Source organism: Hyperolius riggenbachi, chromosome 9 (assembly GCF_040937935.1).
Source record: "Hyperolius riggenbachi isolate aHypRig1 chromosome 9, aHypRig1.pri, whole genome shotgun sequence".
Lineage (NCBI taxonomy): Eukaryota > Metazoa > Chordata > Amphibia > Anura > Hyperoliidae > Hyperolius > Hyperolius riggenbachi.
The window spans coordinates 135,758,066-135,771,273 of record NC_090654.1 but is presented as its reverse complement, the minus strand read 5'-3'; the positions used below and the strand labels follow the sequence as shown (position 1 = coordinate 135,771,273).

The 13,208-nt window shown below is 46.1% G+C and overlaps 1 protein-coding gene across 2 annotated transcripts in view; it reads left to right on the top strand.

The window, feature by feature from the left end:
• LOC137531747 (NACHT, LRR and PYD domains-containing protein 12-like) overlaps window positions 1–13,208 on the top strand; it is a 108,912-nt gene that overhangs the window by 75,736 nt on the left and 19,968 nt on the right. For both annotated transcript variants that reach the window (XM_068251712.1, XM_068251713.1), the window contains 3 exons: window positions 476–646; window positions 2,780–2,950; window positions 7,248–7,412. In XM_068251712.1, coding sequence (XP_068107813.1) covers window positions 476–646; window positions 2,780–2,950; window positions 7,248–7,412 — 507 coding nt within the window. The remainder of the gene's footprint in view (window positions 1–475; window positions 647–2,779; window positions 2,951–7,247; window positions 7,413–13,208) is intronic.

Sequence of the window (13,208 nt, the reverse complement as noted above, 5' to 3'; positions counted from 1 at the left end):
CCTACTGGCCAGTCGCCAAAGATGAAACTAGCTCGCTACGGAGGATGGGTGTGTCCCAGCGTGGGCACAGGACGTCTGCAGGGGCCGGGTAAAAGCCGCAGGCAAGTGAAACTTTTTCCACTCTCAGTTAAGGTTCTCTTTAAGCCATGCTCCAGTACAGTCCAAGCCAGTATTAGGAAACAGCACTGCTTTTTCATTTTTCAAGAAACTGCAGGAAACTTAGGAAACCTCTAAAAATGTTCTGAACATTCATTAAAGTATGACTGATTCTTTCTTGGATTTTTACTGGTGAGGTTAAACAACCTGTAAATCTGTCAAGTCATCTGGCTCTTTTAATATGATAACAACTATATATGTTATAGGACATTATGTATTGAAATTGGGGTGCTTCTTTTAAGTTTTGCTTGTGTTTGACTTGCCTGATCCCATTACATGTCATCATATTTCCTTATATGTTTTTTTCTTTCTTTTGTAGTCTGAGAGGTAATGGCTTAACAAGCATCTCCTGTGCTCAGGTGGCATTCATGGTAACAAGGAACCAGTCTATAAAGAAGCTTGACCTGTCCTACAACAATTTAGAGGGCCCTGAATTTACTGAGTTCATAGCAGCTCTGTCCTGCCCTAAATGCAGGATAGAGGAATTACTGTAAGTAGAACTGACATCACAAACAGGGTCTTTTTACGCACAAACTGTGTAAGGAATTACACCTCTTGAAGCTTAAATTTTAAAATCTAACTTGTAGAAGAGAATAGACAGTTAGACACCTCCGCAGAGAAGTTTTTTCTGCTTTTCTTCTTTATACTGTAGGTCCTTTGTCCTCAGGTCCAAGGAAAAGCATCAATGGGGAGCCCGGACTGCACCAGGTGTCACAAGCAGAGGAAGTGACACCTGCTAGGGTTGATATACCAGTGGGCTTGCTTTCATTGCTCCTTGACTGGGATTGGGTGCCACACACACTCACATATCCCTGTAATGCTGCCACTTCAATCACACTCAATTGTACGCACAGGAATAGTCTATCTTTAATAAAGTATATACAAAATTTGTACTTATGAAAACACCATGTAGGGATTAAAAACACTAAAACTATAATAAACAACCTGGTAAACAGACAAGAGTGGTCATACTGGAGCAGTATTAGGCAAGATTCACACTCTTACATTTTGTGTGCATTGTTTTGTTTTTCCAAAATCACAATCAATGCACATTTAATATATTTTAAGGGTATCTCAGTTCTTCGTGTGTACATATGCGATTTGGGTTTTGCCCATCTTCTGATTTTAAAATTCGGATGGCAGGTTTGCTTTTTTATCCTGTGTGATGTGTTTTCGTGTTTTAATGCAAGGTGAATGGCAATGCAGAAAAAAATGCATAAAAATTTTAAATTTTGCGCAGAAAAATGTGTGTGATTTTAAAGTTGTTTAGATGCATTTTCATGTAAACCAACTTGATTGGTACTCATGGAAAACTCACAAAATCAAAATTCACTATGACAAGTGTGTATTGCCTCTTACAGAAGACAGTATGGAGGAAAGCACACCCAATAACTAAAAAATGTACATAGTAGCCCCTGTGAATAATAAGTATTATGAACAATAATGTTTTATCACACAAAAATAGTTTTGTTACATGATGATTGATAATAAAGTACAAGTGCCAAAATTGCGCTTCACAAAAAATAAAATCCAGCATTGCATATAAATGTGATTAGTAGAAAAAGTACATCTATCTCTATATAAAGCTGCTGCAAAGAAGTACAACAATAAATATAGTATTACGTTGAATCACACTGATCAAAAACAAAATCCGGCACAGAGATAGGCCATAAAAATAGCCCACAATCAATATATAGTATATTAGAGTAATATCACCCTCGTGTCTAATGGACTGACCATGAATTCTATGTGGTGCTGCCGGTGACCGAGTGCTCTGCCCCACATGTATTTTTAACAAGACAGACTATTTTAATATTATTGCTATTGGACCAAGTCTAGCACAAGTTATTTAGGAACCTAGTGTGACTCCATCCATGAGGTTTAAATGGGGACACAATGCCTCCGAGATGCCACCATGTGTTGGCATCACAAGGCAAGCATGGATTTGGTGTTGCTGTTGTGGGCTGTCTTGGCCAGTAAATATTAAACTACTCTGCTGCGCTTTCTCTGGGAGAAGGAGTGGGCCCCCATAGCCCCCCCCCCAACAGTTGCGGGGGATGTGAGGGCTACTGTTATGCCACTGATTGTGATGCTGAGAAGCCTGCAATGACCACCACATCACCCCATCCTCATATCTGTATGTTAGGGCCTGCTCAGACTATGTCTGTTGGTGGGCAAGAGCAAAAATTTCATACAGACTTTTTACAACATACTGCATGCACAGCACGTTGCGTTAAAACGTGAATGTCAATGGCCACAGTACAATACAAAATTCCAAGATTTGAACTGTGAAACATACAGAGACTCTGTGTAGTGCTTCCTGGAGTAATATAAGATAATTTTTCTGTGATTAGGAAGAACACACCTTATTACCTATAATAATACTATTCAGACCAAAAGGAAATTGTGTGTCGTCCACTAAAATATTACATAGCAATACATGGAAACGCACCCTGTACAGTGAGAGGTAACATGAAAGTCGATTGACTTTCATATTACTGTGTAGATTGCACGCTAGTGTGCTGCATTATCGGAGACATTTACAACACTTTTGAAAATGTTATGTCTTACAAATCTAAGATATTGCATTGTAACTTGTTATTACTTGTTTCTTCTTTTGCAGTTTGAGATATATCAAACTAACAGAACACTGGTTTACCCAGCTGGCTTCTGGAATCAGTAAAAACAAATCACTGAGGAAGCTTGACCTGTCTGAAAACAATGTGGCTGGTCCTCACTTCAGTCATCTAATGGAAACTCTGTCTAATCCAAGCTGCAGGATAGAAGAACTAAAGTAAGTGTTTCCTATTCAAAAACTAGGAATCTGGAGTAAAAGCAAGCAACACCAAAAATTACCTACATCAGTAGTAATTAACTAGTATATCTCCAGCTTTTAAGGCACTAGAAGTCCAGCAGGCCCTGATACCTCCTCAAAGCACCTGAAATTGTAAAAACAGACAAATGATTTAATTTTCATTTTAGATAGAATATATAAAAGTTAGAACCTCTTACTGACTGATAAATTTTCCATTTCTTCCTCTATGTAAAACTTCCCCTTGGGCAGGGAGTGAGGGAACTGTAAAGGTCGGTACAAACATTAGACTAAAGTCACTAAAAACTGCCTCTGCTGAGAATCTAGTGTGTGTACTGTGGCCCTAACACATCGCCTAGAGATCCGGCATGCTGGGTTATCTCACCCGAACACTGCCCGTCTACATTGTTTTCTCCCGTGCTCCGCCCCCTCAGTCATGTTCCACACATGGCTGCCTGACATAGTAACAGAACACGTCGTACAGCCTCATCCACAAAATGTTGCCCGAGATATTGTGCCCCGATCTCCGTGGGGAGACATTACTCTGAAGTGGGCATGAGGCTTTAGTGAGGTCCAGTGGTGTAGCAACAGGCATACTTCCCAACTTTTTGAGATAAGAAAGAGAGACACTTAAACCACACCCCTGCAACACCCTTAACCACGCAATAGGTACACCCCTAGTCATGCATACTATAAAGATTTCATAAGAAAGATATGTTGTTTTATAATTCAAACCACACTGGTCCTTTTTATCCTAGTTCATTTTCCTTCATATTAACATTTGAAAATAAGAATATATCAATTTAAAGGAGGGACAAATGAGGAAGAAAGAGGGTCAGGGTTCCCAAAGAGGGACAGTTAGGAGCTATGCAACAGGGGAAGCAGAGGGAGCAACCGCACCAGGGCTGCTGGACTAGAGGGGCCCCATGCGTAGCCCTCTTTTACCTAGGTTTTTCTCATTACAGGCCATACACTGAAAGATTTGCAGCAGATTCGACCATCAGATAGATTTCTATCAGGCGTACACTTAAAAATGGCCCTCAGTGAAAAAATGATGCACCATTCCGCCAATAAATGTATCTTAAAACGCTATTTACCGTTTTAATGTAAATACATTAAAACGTTAAATGGCATTTTAAGATACATTTATTAGCGGAACGGCAGGCCATTAAAAATGCAGGGGGCTAGTGTTAGGCAGCGGGGGTTGGGAGAGAGAGGCAGCGGGACACTGGTGTTAGACAGCGGGGTGGAGGGAGTAGGATTAGGTGGAAGGAGGATTGGATGTGTGCATAGGCGGCATACATTACCTGTATGCCAGATGGCGATCGCTCTTTCACTTCTTCAGTTAGTTTGCAGGACTCCTGCAGCCAGCCAATCACCATGCGGGGACATGGTGATTGGCTGGATGCAGGACTACAGCAAACTAACTGAAGAAGTGAAGGAGAGAACGCCGTCCGGGACTAGGTAATGTTTGTTGCCTAGGCACACATCCCATCCTCCCTCCACCTAATCCTACTCCCTCCACCCCGCTGTCTAACACCAGTGTCCCGCTGCCCCCCAACACCAACAATGCTAAATAGTGTTTTATAATTTAACTTAATGCAATACATTTTCAACATTTAAAATGCTATTTAGCGTCTTACAGTGTATCTTTATGCAACACCATTATTAAAGTGGTATAGTGGTGACGCTGTGCACCATTTTTGTCTGCTCCTTTCTGTCAGATGCATGTCAGGTCGAATCTAAAAAGGAATCTATCTGATGTGTGCCACACACTAGGAACAGATTTCCAATAGATTTCAGAATGAAATCTATTGGAAATATATTGAAAATCGATCTAAAGGCATTACTGCACCATTAGATCCAATGCAACTCTATGGGCCATCGATCTGCTGCCGATTTTCCATCCTGTCAGATAGATCAAATCGATCGAAATCGGCCGCAAATCGATCAATCGCCTGTTCGATCGTGCACCGTTTTGCATTCGATCGCTGAAATCGACCAGTGTATGGGCCCCTTTAGCTCCACCACTGGTGAGGTCATTGACATCAGTAAAAGCCTTACAGATGTTCTGATTTTCCACAATACAATTGTATTCTTTTCTTTAGCAGAAATCTTGCCAACCAGACCCTGGATATCTGTAATAATCTGCAAAGGTTTTACACATCACCTGCTGTGTGCAAAACTTAGGCCAGTTCAGGCTGTTCTCAGTGTATCCTGAGCGGATACACTGTGGTCTGTTGCAGTGTCTGTACACTATTTCACATATGCACCCAGGGCCTCCCTAGTCCCACTGTCAGGAGCCGCCCCTGTCCAGCAGCATCTCCACCAACCCCCCCCCCCCCCCCCCTTTGGTATAGGTAGCAAGATGCCGTCCCTCCCCCTTTAGTATTGGTAGCCAGGTGCCGTTCCCCTTCTCACCCCTTTAGTATAGGTAGGCAGGTGCCATTTTCCACCTCCCCCGTTAGTATAGGTAGCCAGGTGCTGCCCTCTCCCCTTTTAATATCGGTAGCCAGGTGTCTTTCCCTTTCCCTAGCTGGGTGCAGTTCCTACACTCTTACAGGACAACTGAAGGGAGAGGGATATGGAGGCTGCCATATTTATTTCCTTCTAAACAATACCAGTTGCTTGACAGCCCTGATGATCTATTTGGCTGCAGTAGTGTCTGAATAACACCAGAAACAAGCATGCAGCTAATCAGGTCTGACAATAATGTCAGAAATATCTGATCTGCTCTGCTGCATGCTTGTTCAGGGTCTATGGCTAAAAGTATTTAAGTCAAAGGATCAGCAGGGCTGCCAGGCAACTGGTATTGCTTAAAACGAAATAAATATGGCAGCCTCCATATCCCTCTCATTAAAGTTGTTATTTATCTATAGGTAACCAGGAGTGTCCCCCCCCCTTTTGTATGGCTAGCCAGGTGTGCCCCTCCCTTTCCAGTGTAATCAGCCAGGTGTGCCGTTCCCTTCTATCCTCCAGTGTAGATAGCCAGGTTCCCTTTAGCATAGGTAGCCAAGTGTCACCCCCCTCCCCCTCTAGTATAGATAACCAGGTGCTGCCCCCTCCCCCTTTAGTATAGGTAACCAAGTGCCATTTCCCCCCCACCTCCCTTATCCTCCAGTGTAGTTAGCCAGGTGAGCCGTCGCCCTCCAGCATAGCCAGGTGTGCGCCCCCCCCCCCCCGTGTAGTTAGCCAGGTGTGCTGTCCCCCTCTGCTTCCAGTATAGCCAGGTGTGCCTCCACCCCTCCTCCTCCAGTGTAGTTAGCCAGGTGTGCCTTACCCCCATCCAGTGTAGTTAGCCAGATGTGCCTTCCCCCTCCAGTGTAGTTAGCCAGATGTGCCTTCCCCCTCCAGTGTAGTTAGCTAGGTGTGCCCCCTCTTCCCCTCCAATGTAGTTAATTAGGTGTGCCTCCCCCTCCTTCCCCTCCAGTGTAGTTAGCCAGGTTTGCCTTGCCCCTCTCCATTGTAGTTAGCCAGGTGTGCCTTGACCCCTCCCCCTCCAATCTAGTTAGCCAGGTGTGCCTTCCCCTCCCCTCCAGTGTAGTTAGCCAGGTGAAGGGGGTACGTGTAGCAGTTCAGGGTCATTGGGTTAGTGTTAGACATATACAATGGAGGATTAGTGTTAGGAGTAGGTTAGGGGGGGTTAGTTCAGCTACAGCAGGTTATTGGTTAGTGTTAGGCATATACATGGGGAAATAGGTAGGGGAGGGGGGTAAAATAGTGGCTTCAGTTTACCAGGTTAGTGTTAGGCATTAATAGGGGGAGGTTAGTGTTAAGCATAGGGAGGATGGGTTAGTGTTAGGCATATGTAGCAGGTGGGTTAGTGTTAGTAGGTAGGTAGAAGTAGTTGGGGGAGGTCGGTGTAAGAATTAGGTTGCAGAGAAGGATAGCAGAATATCAGTATAATTACCCATGTTCTGTTATCAGCAGTAACTCGCCTCATTTCAATGTGAGCCTTCAATAAATGTGTGCCTTGTCCATCTATAAAGCCTACAAGTAGTATAAGTGAGCCCACATATGTAGAGGACATTCACACGCCCACAAAAAAAAGAGTTGATGTGAACACTGATGACAAGTTTTTCCAGCACTATACAACTGTACTAGGATGCGGAAGACAACAGTGATCATGGAAATAAGGTTGTTGTTCTATAATACGGAGGACAGAGGAAAGACAACATAATATAAGAGCCTGCAATTTAAATTTAATCATTTCATGTTCATCTCTGGGGGAAAAAAAACCTCAGTGCACATACAGAATAATCTGTTTTTCTTCTTGTAGGCTGTGTGGCATTATCCTGACTGATGACCAAGTTCCATTAATGGTGCAACTAAAAAATAACAAGAATCTCAAGCAGCTAGAGATGAGTAACAATACCATTTCAGACAGAAGTGCCTGTTACATCAGACAACTAATATTGCAGTCCTCCAGCCTTCAGGAAGTCATGTATGTATAATGCAGCAACATGCCATTTATGGTAACAAGGTGTTCATCAAGGGCATAGCAATAGCCATAACAGCCATAGCAATTGCTATGGGCCCAGGAGCACATTGCGCCACAGTAGTTATTGATTAGAGATGGCCCGAACCTCTGATTTTCGGTTCGCGAACTGGGTTTGCGAACTTCCGCAAAAAGTTTGGTTCGAGCGAACTTCCGCGAACCGCAATAGACTACAATGGGGAGGCGAACTTTGAAAACTAGAAAAAATTATGCTGGCCACAAAAGTGATGGAAAAGATGTTTGAAGGGGTCTAACACCTGGAGGGCGGCATGGCAGAGTAGGATACATGCCAAAAGTCCCGGGGAATAATCTGGATTTGATGCAAAGCAGCGTTTAAGGGCAGAAATCACATTGAATGCTAAATTGCAGGCCTAAAGTGCTTTAAAACATATTATTTATTTATTATTTATTTATTGTATTTATAAAGCGCCAACATATTACGCAGCGCATATTACGCATTTTGCATGTGTATACATCACTCAGGGAGCGTAATTAGAGTACTGCTTCATAATGACACACCAAACTCACCGTGTAACGCACCGCAAACAGCTGTTTGCATAGTGACGGCCGTGCTTGACTGGTGCACAGCATGGCGAGAGTGCAGGCCATAGCGGTTTTCAAGCCCATATGGTCGCCGGGCTGTGGTAGCTCAATGATAGAACAACAGTGACTGTCCAGCTGATCAAATTTGGTCTGTCCACAATGAAGCAACAACCTTATTATCTTTGGTGTGCCACCCCCCGAGACACTCATATAGCCGGCGGTCATTGTTTCATTGTGATACGCAAGCCCCTTAACCGTGGCAAGGTAGTGATCACTAAGGGGAATGGGCACATGAACATGCCTTTTGTTTTGTTGTTGCAGCTGCACTGCAGCCAGAAAAAGTAGGCAGGCATGTACACACACCAGAAAAATTATTATAGCGGCTAAAATTCAGGAATCCGCCTGGAGTCCTGGACCCTGTTGGTGGTGGCGGAGAAGGCAGTCAAGCGGCCTGCGGGCAGAGGTGCTGTGTGGGGAATGACTTAGTCTTGGGGCAGGCAACCAGTCACACGGTGTGCAGGCAGAGATGCTGTGTGTGAGGACTGACAGTCTTCGGGCGGGCAGTAGCCCTCCGGGGTCAGGTAATGAACACTTTTGTGACTTATGCGACTTCTCTTCTCAGTGACCATGCCTCCAGCTGCGCTGAAGGTCCTTTCTGACAGGACGCTTGAGGCAGGGCAAGACAGAAGTTGGATGGCAAATTGGGACAGCTCTGGCCACAGGTCAAGCCTGCGCACCCAGTAGTCCAAGGGTTCATTGCTGTTCACAGTGTCTACATCCACACTTAAGGCCAGGTAGTCGGCTACCTGCCGGTTCAGGCGTTGGTGGAGGGTGGATCTGGAAGAGCTAAGGCGAGGCATTGGACTAAAGAATGTCCGCATGTCCGACATCACCATGAGATCGCTGGAGAGTCCTGTCCTTGCCTGCGTGGACATGAGAGAAGGATTACTGGCAGTGGTACCTTTATTGCGTTGTGCTGTGACATCACCCTTATACGCATTGTAAAGCATAGTTGCCAGCTTGTTCTGCATGTGCTGCATGATCCTTTCTGCCTTCAGGTGAGTTGGTAACATGTCCGCCACTTTGTGCCTATACCGAGGGTCTAGTAGCGTGACCACCCAGTACAGGTCATTCCCCTTGAGTTTTTTTATACGGTGGTCCCTCAACAGGCTGGACAGCATGAAAGACGCCATCTGCACAAAGTTGGATCCATCTCCTCTTGCTCTTCCTCAGTGATATCAGGTAAGTCTTCCTCCTCCCCCAGCCACGAACAATACCACAGGAACGTTGAACAGCACAAGCCCCCTGTGACGCCTGCTGCGGTTGTTCTTCTGCCGCCTCCTCCTCCAAAGAAACACCTTCCTCATCATCCGAGTCTGACTCCTCTTCCCCACACGACTCTTCCTCCTCCTCCCCTTTTAGTGCTGCTGCAGGTGTTGAGGAAACATCTGGTTGTGATGAAAATTGCTCCTAGAACTGTTCCTGCCGTAACTGTTCCTCTTCATGCTCCTTCACAGCCACCACTCTACGCACGACACGCTCCAGAAAGTAAGCGTACGGGATCAAGTCGCTGATGGTGCCTTCACTGCGACTTACCAGGTTGGTCACATCCTCAAACGGCCGCATGAGCCTGCATACATTTCGTATCAGTGTCCAGTTGTTGGGCCACAACATCCCCATCTCCCCAGATTGTGTCCTTTTACTGTAATTTTACAGGTACTGGATGACGGGTTTCTCCTGTTCTAGCAGGCGAGAGAACATGACCAGGGTGGAATTTCAGCGAGTCGGGCTATCACACATCAAGGGTCTCACCGGAAAGTTGTTTCTCCGCTGAATGTCTGCAAAGCTTGCCATGGCCGTGTAAGACCGCCTGAAATGCCCACACAACTTCCTGGCCTGCTTCAGGACGTCCTCTAAGCCTGGGTACCTTGACACAAATCTTTGAATAACTAGATTCAGCACATGTGCCATGCAGGGTACATGTCAGCTTTCCCAAATTCAAAGCGGAAAGGAGATTGCTGCCGTTGTCACACACCACGTTGTCAATCTCCAGCTGGTGCGGGGTCAGCCACTGATCCACCAGTTTGTTAAGAGCAGCCAGGAGAGCTGCTCCAGTGTGACTCTCCGCTTTGAGGCAAGACTTGTCTAAGATGGCGTGACACCGTCGTACCTCGCATGCAGCATAGGCCCTGGGGAGATGGGGCTGTGTAGCTGGAGAGGAGATCACGGCAGCAGACAAGGAGGAGGAGGATGACGACAGCGAAGAGGATGTAGCAGGCGGAGAGGAGGTGGCAGGAGGCCTGTCTGCAAGCCGTGGAGGTGTCACAAGTTGGTCCGCTGCACAGCCACATACTCCCTGCTTGTCAGCGGTCATCAGGTTGACCCAATGGGCTGTGTAAGTAATGTAGTGGCCCTGACCGTGCTTGGCAGACCAGGCATCCGTGGTCAGGTGGACCCTTGACCCAACGCTGTGTGCCAGAGATGACACCACTTGCCTCTCCACTTCACGGTGCAGTTTGGGTATCGCCTTTTTAGAGAAATAATTGCAGCCTGGCTTCTTCCGCTCAAAGATTTCCTTCACGGACACCTGGCTGCTGTGGGCAGAGGAGCAGGAACCGCTCAAGGGCAGAGGCGGAGTGGAGGAGGGTGGCTGTGAAGGTGCAAGGGAGAAAGCGGCTGAAGATGCTGCACCTGAAGGAGGAAGAGGAGAAGGAGGGTGGCTTTTCTTTTGTGTGCTGCTTTTGCTCAGGTGCTCTTTCCATTGCAGTTTGTGCCTTTTCTCCATGTGCCTTCGTAAGACACTTGTCCATACGTGAGTGTTGGCCTTTCCACAGCTCAATTTTTTGAGACAGAGACAACAGATGGCATTGCTCCGATCTGAGGCAGACACATGAAAAAATTTCCAAACCGCTGAGCTCCCCTGGGGTGATGATACTATGGTGGCACCAGCAGCTGATGTTGAAGGGCATGTTGGCTGGCTGTACATAGGTGGCGATACATGGTGCCGGACACTACCACCAGCTGTTTCTGATGACGAGCTCCCCCTTCTTCTTTCAGAAACTCGCCTCCTCCTACTCCTCTCTGACTCCCCCTCTGAACTGTCCCCTTGGTCATCTTGTCTCTTAGGAACCCATGTGGGATCCGTAGCATCATAATCATCCTGCCCAGCTTCGCTTGCCTCAGACACCTCCAAAACTGCAACAACAGCAGGTACTTCATCCTCCTCACACATTACGTCCATAGTGTCGCATAACTCAGACATATGAGGTGGTGTAACTAGCTTAGCGCCTTCATCTTGTTGTTGCAGTAGTGGCTGTGAATCAGTGATTTCACCACCAAATAACTCCTGCGAAGTGTCAAATGCAGCGGATGTGGTGCTTGTAGTAGCGCTGGAGGCTGCGGAAGATGAGGTGTTCTGTGTTAAATAGTCAACCATGTCCTGACAATCTTGGGAGTTGATGGGACTTGCCTTCTTCTGAGCATTGTACTTTGGGCCAGGGCCGCACGAAATCACATCAACACGACCTCGCACAGACCTCCAGGGTGGCCTTCCTCTGGGTCTGCCTCTACCTCATCCTCTACCTGTCTTGTCCGTTTTGTCCATATCGGGGGGGGGGGATGTATGAAGTGAAAGGTATGCACTGACTTGACTAATACAATGTGTAATCACACAGGTGCAGTTAACAGGTATGCACGGAGTGGTATATCACACTGCGTGCACTCACGTAGGTAGGTGGGTGCACTGAACACAACAGGTAGGTATATGCAGTGATGAGGTGGGTTCACTGAACACAGCAGGTAGGTATATGCAGTGATGAGGTGGGTTCACTGAACACAGCAGGTAGGTATATGCAGTGATGTGGTGAGTTCACTGAACACAGCAGGTAGGTATATGCAGTGATGTGGTGAGTTCACTGAACACAACAGGTAGGTATGGTATATGCAGTGCTGAGGTGGGTTCACTGAACACAACAGGTAGGTATATGCAGTACTGGGTATTACAATGTGCACCTGTCACACACACAGGTAGTCACTGAATGTGCTGGGCCTGGCTGGCAGTGGCACACACACAGTATGAATTAGCAAGGCTGTCTATGCAACACAAGTGTCAGTGGGACACACAGAAAAAAAAATAGATCACAAGAACAAGATCAGCTCTCAAAAGAGCTGTTGTGGGGTGCTATTTTAGCAATAAGAAATCAGCAAGGAGCAAGCTAACAAGCCTACAATAGCCTAACTAATCATTCCCTATGAGAGAGTCTACTACAGCAGCTGTCCCTTCTCTAATAAGTGCAGGCACACGAGTGAGTGTAATGGCCTGCCTTTTATAAGGGAGGGAGTGGCTCCACGAGGGAGTGTAGCCTGATTGGCTACAATATGCCTGCTGGCTGTGATGTAGAGGGTCAAAGTTGACCCTAATGGTGCATTATGGGGGCGAACCGAACTTACGGAAAAGTTTGCCTTAGATGGCGAATGCGAACCACCGAAAGTTCGCCAGGAACTGTTTGCCGACAAACCGTTCGGGCCATCTCTATTATTGATGTGTTAACTATCAATTTCTCTGTGTTTCTTCACCCTCTGACTTTATCTCGGTTCCCATAGACTATTTGCAGTGTAACTTGCATAGGAATGCATATTGCCCAGTCAACTCATATCCTATTGGGTAGGAACAGGTGGCATTGCCCAAGAGTGCCTAAGACTGAGGGCCCCATCAAAATTCCCCATGGAGGCACATCTGAGTGCGGCTGCAGCATTGTTGATGTTTTCTGCTGTGCAGTAACACCACAACATATCAAGCGCTGAGACACTTGTTATGAACGCTGCCATTCAGCTGCATTTAAATTACAACGAATGGCTCTAATGAGCTCCACCAGTGCACAGTTCAGCCATTGTGAATTGGCACTTCAGGGTTATGATGGTTGGTGATCCAAGCATTAAGAGTCTTTTAGTTAATACAGCTGGTGAAAAGTAAAACCTTTTGGGCAGTAGGCTTGTAAGCCAACCCACGAATTTACCTTAGACTCTTTTAAGGTGGGTCCTAAACTGCACTAATTGGAGCTAGTCACCCACTACAGTTGAATATATGTGTGCGGTATGTGTGTCCTACTCTAAACCTACATCTCCTGCTCTGATTGGTGGTGACCATCAATGTGCCCTGTTCTAAAGTTGTATGTGAGTCAGCACGCGGATAGGCCAAAT